Consider the following 17,136-nt stretch of genomic DNA (forward strand, 5'->3'; position numbering starts at 1 on the left):
CAGTGTGCGCGGGAAAGAGACGCTGCACAGGCTGATTGCGCACGCGCGGGATGGCAATCTGCGAGACCGGCGAGGCACATGGAGTCTTCTGCTTCACAAAGTTGTTTCTGCGGTTATTAAGTCTTAACAGGTAAGTTAAATAAACTTCCTAACCATAAAATTGTAAAATGCAAGCACGGAAAACAAAAAGTTATTTTGATATGAATTCAGTACCCTGTGGCTTGCAAGCCGCTGTGCACAGCGCAAATAAAACATTTACTCAGTATTTACCTTACACTAAATCAACCTCACAGTTCCATTATCTGTAATGATTTATGAATCACGATGTCACTGACACTGTAATTTACAAGGTTAACCAGACGTTCGAGTGACAGCGACAGTCCCGGTTTCAGGCTATGCGTCCCAATAAATAACTAAGAAATATTGGCAAGATTGCTGTGGCATTGGAAATTGTTTGCCACCGCACACTGCTTTGCCCATGTGTAATTCCTGGCTGCCGTGGGCTCGGACTGGGGCTTGCGGGATTTCGCTAGAAAATCCAGCTCCTTTCTGTATTCAGACGCAAGCTGCAATATTGTTTGGCAAATTTAAAGTGAAGCAGCAGAAAATTATGTGAGTACACTGTTAGTGAGGTGGTTTCACACCGAGGGTTGGCACCTGCCTTGCAATCCCTGCTGTCAAGAGAGGCTCCACATGACGTATATATCAAGAAAAAGTATGTAAAGAAAATGGATACATGGAGTATTGACATAAAAGCTGGATTTGAAATTTGTCTTAAATAAAGCAAGACATTTCTTAAAAAGTAACCTATAACAATTTACACTGAAATCAGTACATTGAGTGATAACATTTATTTCAAAAACATACACCTCAACGTTAATGTTTGTAGTGTGCCATCTATTGTAATGCATGTAGTAATAAAAGGCATTGCATTTGTCAAGCCAACAGATGGTGCATCAGAAACATTTGTAGTAATGAAATGCATAACTACAGATGTTTGTAATGTGCTATCTGTTGGAATGAGACAAATGCAATGCATTTGCCTAAGTTATATGCCATTTGGTGTAAGATTCATAAAAGCAGTATTAGTTTGTGAATCTGTTGGAATGACAAATGTAAGGCATTTTATTACTACAAAGGTCTGTGATGCGCCATCTGCTGCAATGACAGAGACATAGAAACCACACAGACATATCCTTTCATTAAGGTTGATTAGAAGTTGACTTCCAACGAATGAAATGCATATTGTCAAAATTAAATTCTAGTGGTTTAACATCTCCAATAGTTTTTCGTTTACCACAGATTATTAAACTCCATTTAATTCTCAATTAGTACACAAGACACATTAATCTCTAAAATTTTCACAAAACAAATCAGTAATGAAATATCTTGGAAGCCATATATTCAGGTTTTCTTCAATTTGTAGTCATGTTGCTATAAAGGTAAAAAAAGTCATAATTTATAAGAGTTCTGATAAGAAAAGATGAATGTCTGGCACCACAAACCTAGGGGTATGCAGTTTATAATCTGTATGATCTATTATGAATGGATGTATCAAAACATGAATGGTAAAAATAATATCATCAGTTATAAAGAATATTAAAGAAAAACATTTTAAAACTTCTGAAAACTGACACCATTAAATGTTAAGACTTTTCTTATCTTGGTTCGGAATTTCCAGTACATCTCTTTATATCCACCCTTGCATCCATCTTTATCGTTTAAGTTCATTTAATCTAAATACAGCGTTACCTAACACGAATCAATAGGTGAGGTGACAGCCCATCACACAGAACACTCACTCCCAAACTCATCCATATTCACACACAGAACTAAAGTAGAGCTGCCAGTTAACTTAGCACTTAGGTATATTGGAGTACTAATTTGGACTACTCAGCAAAAAAATAAATAAAATAAATTAAACTCAAACACTGGGAGAATGCATAAAATCCAGACAAAGAGCAATTAGGCTGGGACTCAGATACCAGTTTCCTGGGGCTCTGAAACAGGAAATCACAGATTTTCTAAAATTGCAATAAATCTTTCAAAAACAGTAGATATAAGCATTTAATAATAGCATTAGTGCTAGTTTTGAAGCAGCTAAATAGTGATAATGGTGATTAAAATTGAAAACTTTCAAAAAATCATGCAAGAGATGCAGACACAGAGTTTTATTGTGTGCGGATGATTTTATTATTTTGACTAATGTACAAAAGCATGCAAAAAATAGCCTCTTTATATCGGTACATATTTACAGTTCAGTAGAGAGAAATCATGCATCATTTTACAATGGCTACCTTCAGTACATTCAAAAGTATGCTTTACATCCAGTGAAATGTTATGCAAAAACAAATGGCAAACACTGACAAACAGTATAATACATAGCAGCAATGCTAGAGTAAAATGATATTTCATGCTCTCTTCTTTCAATGCCCTCCTAAAGGATAGCCCTCTAAAAAATCTGTAGTCATTGTTCTGCATTTCATTTGGTTTTCAAAAAGCACAAGTCACAGTAAGTCAACATTTTGCTCAGAACACTTGAAAGCTTGCAGACATAAGCTCAATTTTGGCCACTAATGTGCTGGTTTTCCATCTTTCTGGATTCTGTGAACTTGGGGATCAGGATATATTGGCTCACAAGCCAATTTTTGTATTATGGCAGATTTCATATTTGTGAGAGGGGATGAGGGAGTTCAGTAGTTGCATCTTAACTTTTTGGCTGTTTATAATCAACACAAGATATAATGAACATGTTCAATTATCCATTTTTGCTCTTCTGAGTCTGATGACCAACTGTTTACTGAAATTGCTCATTCAATAATTACACAGCCTTACTAGTCCCCTGCTAGTCAGGCAGTTCATATCAGCACAGAAGGATGCAAGTTGAAAAGAAAGCTTAGCTTGCTTTCTGAAGGTGAAAAATACACAGCAACAATCTCTTACCAAAATAAAGTTTGAGTCTGTCACAACATGTGATCAGAATGCAAATATAAAATTCCTGGGAAATTTAACTAAAGCATTTGAATCCGTATTTGACAAAACACAGCATCTCAGTTGCATTCCAAAAAAAGAAAATAAGGCTTTGGCATTAAAAGCAAGGATTTACATTACAGGAATGTTCTCAATTTAATGAAGTCAGCAACGTTCAAAACACATATAAACTACATAGTGTATATGAAATAGAAAGACACTACATAAAGTAAACCTGATTTGATAAAAGACACCATCAGTGATGAAAGTTGAATATTTACTCAACTCCTCAGTCCTCAGTTACAAAACGCTACATGGTCCAAAACGTAAGCTTTACCATCAAACAGTAAAACTTGGAACTAAAGATAGCATGGGATATCAGAGGACTGAGATAGCAATTGGTCATGTAAACACAGATTAAACGTGTATATATATATATATATATATAAATAACCTAAGTCACATTAAATCTCTTTAATTATTTTCTAATTGCGATCATGTAATTGTTTTGTAACAAAATAGTGATGATTTTGTCATACTGCCAAGGATATGACTAAGTATTATGTAAATATGAAACTGAAAATTTATTTAGTCATATAGGCAGCAGAAGCCCTTCACTTTTTGTGTGAAATGGTTCCACAATAGTGTCTCTGTAAACATGGACATTTGAACTACCGCATCAACTAACAACAGTAAAGTGCACCCATATAAAAAAAGTTAAAATCAGACATTATCTTGCTGCATAACAGCTTGTGTGTCAAGTTGTATCCCAGTGAATGGTCTGCCATACTCTAATAAGAACTCAGTGGCATGCTGTTACAAACAAATAAATATGTCACAAAAGCCAAGCTCATAATTTCCTCAGTGACGAAGATAAAGATCCATTGCATCAGATAATTTGTAAAGCAGAGACATGCATCTGTCTGTGTTATGTATCCAAAACAGCTGTCAAACTTGCAGTAGTAGGTGGGATCAGAATGGAGATATTTCTAAAAAGTCATAGATGGACAACTGCACAGCTTTTATATGTTCTTCCTAGGATAATCCCAAGCAGACAAAATACTTTATGTGCTTAGAAACTCTTGATATTCGACGAGCTAGAAACGTTCAGAAACTTGAAATTCAGTGAATGAGGACAAGAAGATTAATAAAAAGGTACAGATTATCACACTTTAGACTAGCCTCCTCCAGTCTACCAACAGCCTTGATGGAAAAATTAACAAACGAATACATGTTTTCATCAGCTAGTGCAGTAGGACATACAAAATGGTTCTGAACACAAGTCCTCTCATGGGCAGCCTAAGTAAGATGGATAGTCTGGTTATATAATTCAGTAAGCAGCTAATCTGTATTCCTTTTTTTCTTTCCTGTTTCTTATTGAATGAAATGTCTTGATAGGGAAGAAAATGAGTATGGGCAAAATGAAACAAATATCCAACAAATATTTCACCTGAGGCTTTACTCTCAGTTTATTGCGATGCTGCACCATTACTCTAGAGCAGTTACATCATCTGGGCTGTTGTTGCTGCTGCTCTTAGTTTTAGTTTCTACATTATAGGTCTGTATGAATTTAGATACTTTAAAGTTTCACCTAAAAGTAGTCATACAGAGCAATACTGTAGCACACTGGCCCAGGAAAACTTTCTTGGGTCTGTTTTAACTCCAACAACATCTCAGAAGTACTTTGGTTACCACAGTGAAGACTGTATTGTGGGAGGTGGAGGGGATCAGAATTAAAAAAAAATTATAACGCAGTTGATTTCTACTAAAATTAAATTTCACCATAGAGTATGCATACTATAATCATCAGTCCTCCAAAGTCATATTTTTTTTTGCTTAATATTAAATTCACTGGCTATCCATTTACAAATAGGTCACATCATCAAGGGCATGCCTTCTTATCCTCCTTTACAAAACACCTCACAAAACGGAGAACAAAACCTGTTTGCAACAGAGAACTGAGCAATGATTGTATAACTGAAAGATGATAAAGACATTAAATAAAAGAAGCCGCTCTTAGTGTTCTGACATGTACCAAACCACCACTGTAGAGATCATCAATTTCAGGTTAAACTTTCAGAACTCTGCCATTTGCTCACCAACCTCAAGGTTTCTCACAATTGCAAACACTTGAGCATTCACCAAATTGTGTGGTGATGAATGTAGCATTTGCTCACTGGAACACTGTGTCAGGTATTGTAGTAGTAAATGTAGAGGAATATTAGAATTTAGCTAATAAGTATTAAAAGATTTTCAGGAATGCACACAACACAAGTTACAGATACATTTACTCCATGTGGTCCTTTTCCTATTGTCTGTCCATGAAGCGCCTTCAGTCTTCTATGCTGAATTCTAATACTGACATTCTGTAATTTAGTACACTGTTTGTCTTATTTCTATTGAGTGGAGTGTGTATGTCAACATATTGCTTCAACATGCAGAGGACTCTGTTCATTTATTTGTAAGGTACTTTGCTTTAGAGCTCACTACATAAGGCACAAATTCCAAACAATGAATCGCTGCTATTCAATGCTTTGCTTTATTGTATTCTTGCACTTGCTAATTTACGCCTAATCACTTTGGAAAACTGCTTACAATAGTGGCCACTACAAAACTGTATGTATTTTTAAATGAAAAACAAACATGTAGTGGTTGCTTTGGCTTAAAGTTATCTTTTAATTCATAATTTCTGTTCCGAAAACAAAGCTTAAATTTATTTACCATACTACATGGATAGGCAAGGTGCCTTTGTTGTCCTGAAGTTGCTAATAATTATAATATTGCTGTGGTCTAGTCAGTATTTTGGGGATTGTCTTGTTTTGTCTTTTTACTTTTATACTTGCTGTCAGTAGATTCTAATTTACATTTTGATGATATGTTTAAATCCCTGTGAATCAGCTGGCTGCCATTATCAAGTGTAAACTTTTCTGTACAAAAAAAAAAAAAAATAATAAAACCTCCAGTGGAGCACTTTGCAGCCGTTCCTAGCTTTATTCTTGCTCTGCCCAGCAGATACTACATTTTAGACAAGAAGGAGGAGGAGGATGATACATAAATAATTACTCGTTTAAAGAGTGTAAGCAAACCAGCTCAAAATTAATTTGAAGTTGCATTACAGGAAGATTAAAAAATAATAATAAATAAAACTACAATTGGGTACCACTGCTAATGATGTAGGGCAATATACTAGGTAGCAAAGTGCTCTGTCCATAAATTTGTCACATACAAGAGATACTACAGTAAGGACAACAGAGTGCAAAAACTAATAAAAGTCGAGCTGAAAGTGTCAGTAATTACTATAGAGACTTCAGCATTTCAGTGCATTATATAGAAAACAGATTATTTGGATGTTTGTTAAACTCAAATTTTTGATAATTTTTAAGTGTTTATGTAGCAAATAATGTCTACGTTAATGAGCCGTTACTTGAGTAAGAGAACTTGTGTTTGACAGCCAGGTACATATCTCACCGATGTGCTGACCAAAACCAGAAGGAAACACTCCAACCAAAAGACAGGTTTTTCCTAATTTTGGCATACAAAAAACAGGTTGTCTTCATTGTTAATTTTGACAGATTTCATGTGTACATTCATGAAAAGCAAATCAATAAACAAAAAAGCAAGAAAAGGGCTACACAATGCGACAATATCCAGAGAAGACAAATGATTACAGACAGCTGATGAAAAAGGCAACAGCACACAAAACAACGTAACTGAGTGTTCTGCTCATGTACACGGTCATGTCATTGTACTTGTCAAGTAACTCCAAGACATCAACAACTCCAGATTTTCCAAATTTCACAATTGTAGCATGGAGTTGCTGATGGGGTGGGTGGGTTAGCTGAAGTGCGAAAACAATCCAAGGTACTGCAGCACAGTTTAACTCAGAACGGCTCTGGCAGACCGTTGTCATGTTAGGGGGTGGCTTCATCCTCATGCACATCAGGGAGCTCCATCTCCTTTGCTCCATCACCACTGCTCTGTTTCCTGCTGCAGCAGAGGACACAGAAAAAAATGTGAGAGTAATCCTTATTTAGTGTCAGAAGAGTATGAAAAATCAAAAACCAACACAGACAAGCACAGAGAACTGAAGACTTTGCAGCCGATGAAAGAAAGCTTGGCTTCCCTATAACCACCACCAACCAGCCACCACAAAAAAGTAGTAGCACTACTTTTATTTTCTAATAGCATGACACAAAGTAGTTTACATTTTAAAACGTGGACACAAGGCCCAATACATTTGCAACCTCCTCAATGACAACAGTTCTTTCATTAATTTTTGCAAAGGACCTTTTTCCACATCAACTTATCTTCTTGCCATCATGACTAGAAAAATACAGGGTTACAATAACAATCTAAAAATTTAAGAAGGAACCAGAATTTCAATCTGGGAATGTCAGATTCTCTAATTCAAACCAGTAATAGCACCTTAAATGTCAACACAGCCGCTGCTGATGACCTAGCTCAGTTTAAAGTAAGAAGGAATCGTGATTATAATAATAAACCAAGGATGTAAACTGGGAGGGCAAGAACTGAGTAAACAAAGGCCAGGAAGTGAGACAAAGTCATAATGAAAAGAGTCAGTAACCGGAATATTTCAAAGAGCTTAAGCCAAAACACAAGACAGAAATCAAAGTCTAAGAACTGAAAAAGAATCTGTGACCAGAGACAACTAAAAAATAACGAATCAACAGTTTTTAATAGTTTTGATTTATCCACAAATTTAGGAAGTGTATGATGTTGATCTTTACTGTCACGTTAAAGATTTCACATGTTGCAACACTGGCAATCATCCAGCCTGCATCACAAAGAGCCAATAATTGTATCACAGGAAGAAATATTTCAAAAATAAAACCTTTAGAAATGTTCTAAATCAGAATTTAATCCCTTGACCTCTAAATTCACCAGAACAAAAATCACCATTATTTTTGGAGGCCAAGGAAAAATCTGAAACAAGGAGGGGGACTGTCTGAGTAAAGATGAGAGCTGTTGCTCATTGACAAATATTAGACTTAACAGGTGGTGAAATGCCACAATTCAAAATGATAGGAGGGACTTTAAGTAACAGAAAAGGACATGACAGATAGATGCTGTTCTGTGAAGCATATCAGGGAATTTATTTTCATTATGGACTAAACAAAATCTGTCCAAAATTAGCAAATTACTGCAAAGTCAAAAATCTTACTTTTTCCAGATCTAAGAAATGGAAATTTCTGGACAGTGTGTGGAAGGACGTATTGATTGTAATATGTTTTTTAAATACAGTAAAAATTTTAATTGTCTCGTAATGTGCACAAGACACATGCCAAAAATACTTTTTCATTCTATGATGAGATGGAAAATAAGTCAAAAGTTAAAAAATAGGTGAAGATTATATCCTTACTTCTGGCTAAAACTGAATAGAGACACTCATACACAGTTAAACCTTGCTTTTCAGTTTTAAGTAGGATTACTTCTTTAATCCTGCAATATGTCTAGTTACAGTACTTCCTAGTAGTTATAATACAGCAAGATGAGACTCCAATCACTGAACGCTTTTTTTGGTATGTTCGAAGTTGGTCACTTAAAGCTCAATTCAGTGTTGTTAAAAATGGGTAGAAAAAAACGATGTGCACATCACATCCAAAAAAAAAGCTTCCTGTGTATGGTGCTTTTAGAACATTGTGCATTAACAAGTTCATTTTGATAGTAAGCACCAATTATTTTAACTTGATATTTATAGGACAAAATACTCCTTTCATTTATAAATTAAAGAAAGGTATGTCCCATCTGAAAAAGGCAATTCATATGGAGTCAATAACTACTACCCAGCATTTCATTTTGTTATTCTTGCATCTCTCATTGCATTGTGGAGGAAGCCTGACTCCCTGCTGCTTGCAGAGCTGCACTTATAGGATTTCAAACAGAATCCACTAATTTCAGGGCCTGTCAGTGGGCTTTACATGAAATCTTGGTATAGGAAAGTATATTTTTATTTCATGTAAACATTCTGATGGAGATTAGCTTGTGGATTTTAGGTAATGCCTTTGCTGTTGTGAAATTGGGCTTAATTCCATCTAGAAACCATTTGAGTTTTTATTTTTGCAGGTTTCTTTCATAATATGTGATTAGGAAATTAAGGTGTGTGAAGTCATCATACTGACTGTTTAAAACTCAGTTGGGGACCTTTCCTGTGTTTTCTGGGTATTAAAAAAAAAGAAAAACAAACTTTACATGTTACTTATGTAGCCTCCATGTTTACCTCCAGAAAAACTAACCAAAATGTAGATTTTTTTTTTTCAACAAGAAAAATGTTATTGTGTATAACAGAAACATATAAATATCAAAATGTCAGCATTAATTCAGTAGGAAAGATATGTCTAGTGTGCACTGCTGTACTAATACAGATTTAGTACATGTCATTCATGTGATATATTTTGAGACAGTCACCAACCTACAGCCTGTTGTCTCAATTGGCATAGCAAAAGCATGTTTTTTGCACAATTTTCTAATATTTTTTTCTGTTAGAATGACAATTCCTGACTCCCACGATCAACACGTGTTATTGCAGGCTACCACAGCACAAGGCTTTGTGACTTCCACATATCTTCTGACATAAACAACAGTTGGCGCATTGTGAACAGTGCTTAACACTAGTATCCCTGAAGACTACGAAAAAACTTGTAATCCCGGGCCACCTTAAATTCCTTCGCACCTCTCCATTAGTGTCTTTTGTTTTGTAGATGTGTCAATCAGCACAAGCAGTAAGCAACCCACTATTCCCATCCCCTCCTTGCCACAGCTCAACTCGGGCAAAAAGTTCTCCCGGGTCAAGTCTTGTTTATCTGGGTGTGGGGTGCTTGGAATTGTATAGGGTAAATAATATATCATTTTTTGGAACACGTGGATTTCATGTGTGTTCCATGTCTAAAACAATCTATGTAAATGCAGGATGAAAGGAAATGCGAGAAATGCAAAAAATGCTGAACACATACCAAAAAACAGAAACATTTTTCATGTTATAGTACTAACGACAAAATTTTGACATGAAGTGTACAATGTGTGAAGACTGAAATATCAAATTAACACTTTCACAAAAGGTACATGTATAACAAAACAAAGTATAATATACTATATACTTGAGAAGCTTAGTATATTAGTTCCTTCATCCAAAAGCAAGTATAAAAGCCTTGGCCCCTATCACCACAAAGCAAGATCTACAGTGTATGACTGCACAGACAAATAGCTCTATAGGTCATTTCGTGTCTAAATGCCACTGGACTTAATGACAATTCTACTCACCCTGGACCTCCACCATTTCCCCTGGCTTAACCCACTACACTATTTAGAAACACCACAGCATCCAGCACACGCACAAGTTTTAACAAAGACAAAAACAACCAGCAAGAGCACCATAGCAGACAGACTAGGGGTCATCCTATTACAACACAGGGCCAGAAAACAACAAAATGCTGCAGACACACTGTGCTCTACCAAGTTACCTTAATGAAGGATGAGCTTTTATAGAAGAATAAAAGAGCCACCTGTCCCTGTAGCAAACAGCAAAGGAAAGATAAAAAACATTTAATATTGAAGATTCTTGCAGATTTCAGCATACCTGGAAAAAAGGGATTTTAATTAATTTGCACTGGAAATGTTAAGAGGCTGACCTAGAGGATTAATGTAATGGGTGTAATTCAAGATGATGCTATTAACAAAGAATCACAAGAATGAGCAGCACACTGGATACTATTACAACACACAAAATCCTTCAATGTCAGAATGCTTGATGAAAAGAAAGAAATGAATAATGCAGACAAATTAGATAATAGTCAACATGAAAAATTAACAAATGTGCATTTATTTATTATTGATTATTCAGTAAGGAACACCTTATAATTGTATCTAGATGCATTTAGATGCACTTTTAATATCTAATATTTGTGAGTGCTTGAGATCAGCATTTTTTCTGGATTGTTAAAAACTGACAGGGCTAGTACCTGGTAATCAGGATAAAATAACAAATTTCACAACACAAAGGATGAGCAAGTGTATTTAAGCTGGGCACACGACATTACACTGGGTTAGGGGGGCTTCACTAACTGAGGCACTGCATTAATAAGATAACCATTTAACATTGGCTAGGAAGGTGACAGAGTGAATTAAAAATGGAAATAATTACGGTTAATACATAGAACAACACATGGCACTGACATGTCAAGTGGGTTAGAAAAATAAATTACTCAAATACTCAGCCAGTGCAATGTATGCAATATAGCCACTTGTTTGTGTCATTCTTTATTTCAATGCCTAATGAGAGTAAAGAGTACTGTTATTGTAAAGGAATCAGTTACACAATAGGGTAGACCAGGCAGACAGCACATAAAGAGACTGACAGAGTGAAGCACATTTTTTTGTGAATTTCTCTCATTACTCAAGCAGGTATGAAAAAGTATCTTCATGCATTAATTTATTTTATCTTGCATAAAAGTGCATTATAATTTACAAAGAATTCAGGGCATGAGGGGAATGTGAACACAGACAGATGACCTCTATAGTGACTCACTGCATGTACGTGAAACATTTTAAGTGTGTTCTTATGGCACAATAAGATTCAAAGGAACTGTTTAACATAAACTAAACAATCTTGTACATAAAAAGCCTTAAAAAATCATTAGTGCAACAAATATCAATTTTTTTTGGAGGAATAATATAAAAAACCATGACACATTAATTTGTGGCAAAGGAATCCTGATATCAACCAACTGTTTCCTGGGAGAACATACTAAGCGCCAGTTTACCAGTTTTTTTTTTTTTTTTTTACTATGGAAGTCTTAGCAATCCTTTACTAATCAAAATCATGGCACATTCAGAATCCAAACAGTTCAAAGCAACAGGCAAAAAGCTCACAATAATATTTACAAATCTTATCACACAAAACAAAATTAGAGTAAATATATTAATTAAACCTATTCATTCTAAGCCTCCCACCTCCTAAAGCCGACTACCAACATTCTCATGAGATGAAGTAAAGCCGTTCACTATTGAGATACACACACATCAAATAATCACTAACCTATTAGTCATGTAGGCTCCTGCCAACTCCTCAGTGAGTAAAATACTACGGAATACTGATTTTTCAAATATTTTTTTCAGTATTGTCATATTTAAATTAGTGACTGTGTTCAGCTATGTAACTGTGAAAGATATGTCAGTTTAGAGTAGTGTATAAAAAAGTACATTTTAAACCATAAAATAATCAGTTAATTTATTAATTGTACTCACTCTATAAGTTTCAACATTAACTTAAATTGCATAAAATCTATTTGTAAAAAATTTATTTAAACAGTTAGGATTTTATCCTGATCTTGTAGGCCAGGGGTGCCCACACTTTTTCGGCTTGCGAGCTACTTTTAAAATGACCAGGTTGAAATGATCTACCTACATTGAAAATGCTAGATATTTTTGTGGAGGATGGTCGGCCGTTTATCCCGGCCAATAACCCCAAGCCGCCAGGTGGAGCCCTTCTTGCAGCATGGAGGTCCCCAGAAGACCAGCAGGGCATCATGGACAATGTGGTTTTTATGCACAGCCCTGCTGGATGCCATGGGGGCCACAAGAGGGAGCTGCAGGGAGGACCGAGGACTTCTTCGTGCCCTATGACCCAGAAGTTCGCATAGGAAGAGCGACGGGCTTCCGGGTTGAAGAGAAGAGCTTTTACCTGACCCGGAAGTGACTGAGAATCACATGGACTGGGGATTGAGAACACTTCCGGGTCAGGGAATATAAAAGGACTGTGGGAGCTCCCAGACGGCGAGCTGAGCTGGGTGGAAGGGTAGCAACGCATCTGGGAGCTGGAGGATTGGTTATTTGTGTACTGTGATTATTATTGTGATTTATGAGTATAGTGGTGGAGAGTGTGCTTTGTACACTGTGGAGATTAAATAAAGTCGATTTAAGGATTTTTACCTGGTGTCTGGAGTCGTGGACCGGGGTTCAAGGGAGCGAGAGCGCCCCCTATCTACCACCACAATATATATATATACAGTAAGAATGATTAATAAATAACCAAAGACTCTATATCCGAGGTCTTTTAATGAAAACCTTTCTTTCTGAACAAAGGTTTACATTGATTAAAGACGTTACTTGGTGAGTGAGAGATTGGTTGGAATAACAACAAGCGATGAGATAAGTTCAGCAAGAGACTTAGTTAGAAAGTACTGAACTAAAATTAGTGAAACTGATAAGGATCGATGAGAGGTTATCATACTCTATGAAGATACATTTCTGCCAAAGGAAAAAGTAAAGGTAAATGCAGTAAAACTCACAATTCCTAAAAAGCCTTACTTACATGAGTAAATTTCCAGGAGCCGACATGGACCTTTCTTCTCTTCTTGAATGAAACTCAAAAGGATTGCCAAATGAGCGTTTTCGCAACATTGCCTTTACTAAAATCTGAAAGGAAAGAGAAGAAAATCGGTCTACATTTTATATATACAGTGTATGCACATTTTATATATACAGTACATGCACACATATTGTAAAAAGGACTGCAGCTGCAATAATGGTCCATAGTATAGAACAGGAAATGAGTTGTAGATGTCCAGGTGGCACATACAATATGTTAGGAGTGCGTTCAGTACCAGGGAAAATGGACCAAAACTGATAGAGAATAGAGCCCCAGAACAAGTGACACCTGGAGGTTTTGCGTGGTGATGGGTGGCAATCCTGAATTTATCTGCATCTCTTTGCTCCCTGGTATGATAGACAAACATCTGGAGATTGACTGGTTTTAAATTGTAAGTCGAGAATTCAGGAATGCAAGAACACTTGAGGTATTTTGGAAAGTTTTGTCAGGATGCCTGCAGGAATTCGCTTGCTCTTTTCTTACTATGGAAGGGTTAGCTGAGTTTCTTCCTGAAATACTTACAGGTTTGAACGTAAAAGACCCTTCTGATCACCTACCAGGTGAATTTAGAGTTGGATAAAGACTTGACAAGAGTTCAGCCGTAAGAAGCAAGAGAGGCACAAGAAAAATGAAACAAGTAGGCAGGGCAAGATGCAAAAGATTGTTGTTTTTTTTCCTTTTTTTTGTGCTTTTTTCCCCCCAATGCTCTATACCATTCTGTACTGATGCCCTTTAGTTTTCTTGCTTTTGTGATGGTCTTTGGGGTCAGGGTACTGTAAAAGAACTCCCTTCAGGCCACAATATATCCACAGTATTATACACAAACACACAAATACACACACACTATATTTACTGTATTAATTACAATATATATATATGTAAACATACAGAGGGAATGCTACCTTAAGTGTTTGCATCTACTAAAATAATTACAAATGAATTACAAGGACCTTAATGGTTTGATGATATATACATAACATTTAAAAAAATGCTTAATTCAATTTAGGGTTACAGTGTGGCACAGACTATCCCGGCAGAATCAGATACAAGCAGAAGCCAGGCTTGGACAGGGCACCAGTCCATTGCTGAGCCCACTAACACAGGGCCATTTAATCACCAATGACTGAACTACATTAACCTAAGAAGCATGTCATGGGAATGTGGGAGGAAATCTCATGCAGACATGCAAAGAATATACATGTATTATATAGTAGATATTAGTTATAGTGTATATTATTCTGTTTGTTTTAGGTTTTTTTTATACATGAGCTTTTCATTTATAATGTCAGTGTCATGTTTTGGTAGGTATATAAAAGGTAGATTTTTATTACAATTCCATTTATTTAACATCATGTTGAGTTAGGCCATGTGACCACCTTCATTGAACCCTTGACATCACAGGATATGAAGCTATAAATATAGGGGCAATCGTGATTACTTTACTCACTGGATTTTAACCCTTCACCACTCCTTTTTACCATGTTTTTGGACTCCTTTTCATCTCTTACTCTTTGGTCAAGGTAAAGTGTCCCATTATTGTACAATGCAAACTTCATATGGACAACAAGTGGGGGTTGTAGTCGAACCAAGTATGCTTGACCCATTGGGCAGCAGTGATAACAATTGTTCCACAGTGTCATCTTGGATTTGGAGATCATGAATAAAAATTTTCAGACAGTAAATATTTGACATTTTTAATGCAAAATTAAAATAAAGATGAGAACAAAAGACAAAAAATACTGACAAGGTAACCAGACTTAGAAGACAAGTAATTAATTTTAATAACCTCTTAATTTCAAACTGACATTCTTTTAGCCTATTTCCCATTCTTACCACTGCAGAAAGACTGGGGATTAGCTTAATTGAATTCTTGATTTCATCTTCTGTCACCTCAACCACACTGCAGTGCTCTTCTTCCAGTGGCAGGGGGTCTGTGCCATCCTTGGTCACCCAGGAATGTAACTGTAAAACAGAACATCTGTGAGCCAACTTTGTGGTTATTTTCTACAACATGCAGCAATCTTTCAGGAAAAAAAATATAAAATTAGCTTTAATGTAATGCCTTCTGCAGCTGAAATTCTTTGGTTTCAGTGGATTATAAAAATTGAATTGGCTTACCCAGAAAAAGGACATAATTAGTTTTAAGTTGAAACACACAATCTATTATATAATGCTTTGTAAGTAAAATATGATAAGCCACTGATCTGATTAAATGTGGATTACGTGAAACATTTTATATGTGACACATCAGGCATATATTCAGAAGCACCTGTGTGTGGATTAACATTATTTTTATGCCAAAAAAAACGAAAAAGCTATATTTAAAAAAAAAAAAAAGCTGAAACCCTTTTGGTAATTTGCAAAGAAGTGCAGAACAATTAATTAGTCAGCCTGGTTGTCTCACGGTATTTAATTTCAGAACTGAATTAAGGTTGCCTGGATTTCAAATATTCATGTGACAGATGCCCTACTGTATAGACACACTGCATATATATATATTTTTTTTAAAAGTGGGAATTATTGCTGTGATTGTGAAATACATCTTATCCAGTTTAAGTGCTTGCTTTATTTCTGATACTGCAAAGATAGGCTTTAGCCCACAGAACACCTAAACTGAATAAGTAGGTTGTGAAAATGCAAAGACCGGAGGATGCTCATGACACAATAATAAGAACATATAATATTCAATTTTAGCAGATTTTGATAGTATTTGAAAATGATCATATTCAAGTTCAAGCACTTTATTGTCATTGTGTAACACAACAAAATTACTTTTTGTGACAGCCCCAAGGTGCATTTAAAGAAAAGTCAAATAATTCCAAATATGTCATATACAGTGTTAAGTGATCAAGTAACCACAGCAAATTATTATTGCTCAAAGCACAGCTGCATAAATTGTTACTGCACCTGTCAATGAATAGTACATTACATATTCCGTATTGTAATCGATTAGTATATTGCACATTACCAATATATCTTATTACACATGTTCAGTTAAAAATGATCTCAGACTGAGGAGATTCAGAGTTCAGAAAGTTTATGGCAGATAGGAAAAATCTATTTTTTAGTCTGTGTGCATACACAGATTTTTTACCTAAAGTGTCTTCCTGACAGGAGGACTCACGTGGAATATATATATATATATATATATATATATATATACACATACATACATACATACATACATACATACATACATACATACATACACACACACACACACACACACATATATATATATATATATATATATATATATATATATATATATATATATACATACAGGTGGTCCCCAGGTTACAGACATCCAACCTACGACTTATGGATGGGGCCGCAGCTGCGACGCATTCACCTCAGTAACTGCTGCTCCGTCATCTTCGGCCTGGGGACACTGCAAGCGGTGGCTGGACATAGGCTGGAGGGGGGTGATTTCGCTGCTCGTGCAGTGTAGTGTCCCTAAGGTGGCTCCCGGCGGCAAGCGGTTTCACTGCCCGCCCACCACACACAGCTGCCCCGTTCGTTCTTGGTGGGTGGTTGGTAATGCTGCAAGCGGTGACCCGGTTGTGGCTGAATAAAGGCCAATGAGGGTGAATGGGGTGGCGGTGGGTAGCATTGTAGTGTGCCTCGGATGGCTGCCTGTTGAATGGGGGCGATTCACTACCCAGCTTTGGCCACACCGTGTTCGTTCTCGCTGGGTGGACACTGCAGGCAACATAATGTAGTGGAGTTGACTGTGAGGTGGGCTGGTGATGAACCGCCCCTCGTCCCCCCCATTCATTCTC

The 17,136-nt window shown here is 36.3% G+C and overlaps 1 protein-coding gene across 5 annotated transcripts in view; it reads right to left on the reverse strand.

Annotated features, from left to right (window-relative positions):
* Positions 1 to 2,164: 2,164 nt before the first annotated feature.
* Positions 2,165 to 17,136, reverse strand: part of camkk1a (calcium/calmodulin-dependent protein kinase kinase 1, alpha a) — a 184,453-nt gene continuing 169,481 nt past the window's right edge. For 2 of the 5 annotated variants that reach the window (XM_039756783.1, XM_039756781.1), the window contains exons 15-18: positions 15,188 to 15,316; positions 13,298 to 13,401; positions 10,449 to 10,496; positions 2,165 to 6,957 (exon numbers count right to left, since the gene is read on the reverse strand). In XM_039756783.1, coding sequence (XP_039612717.1) covers positions 6,882 to 6,957; positions 10,449 to 10,496; positions 13,298 to 13,401; positions 15,188 to 15,316 — 357 coding nt within the window. In that variant the 3' untranslated portion in view covers positions 2,165 to 6,881. The remainder of the gene's footprint in view (positions 6,958 to 10,448; positions 10,497 to 13,297; positions 13,402 to 15,187; positions 15,317 to 17,136) is intronic. The other 3 variants (XM_039756784.1, XM_039756786.1, XM_039756785.1) reach the window with 3 other exon arrangements.

This window comes from Polypterus senegalus, chromosome 6 (genome assembly GCF_016835505.1).
Source record: "Polypterus senegalus isolate Bchr_013 chromosome 6, ASM1683550v1, whole genome shotgun sequence".
Classification (NCBI taxonomy): Eukaryota; Metazoa; Chordata; class Cladistia; order Polypteriformes; family Polypteridae; genus Polypterus; species Polypterus senegalus.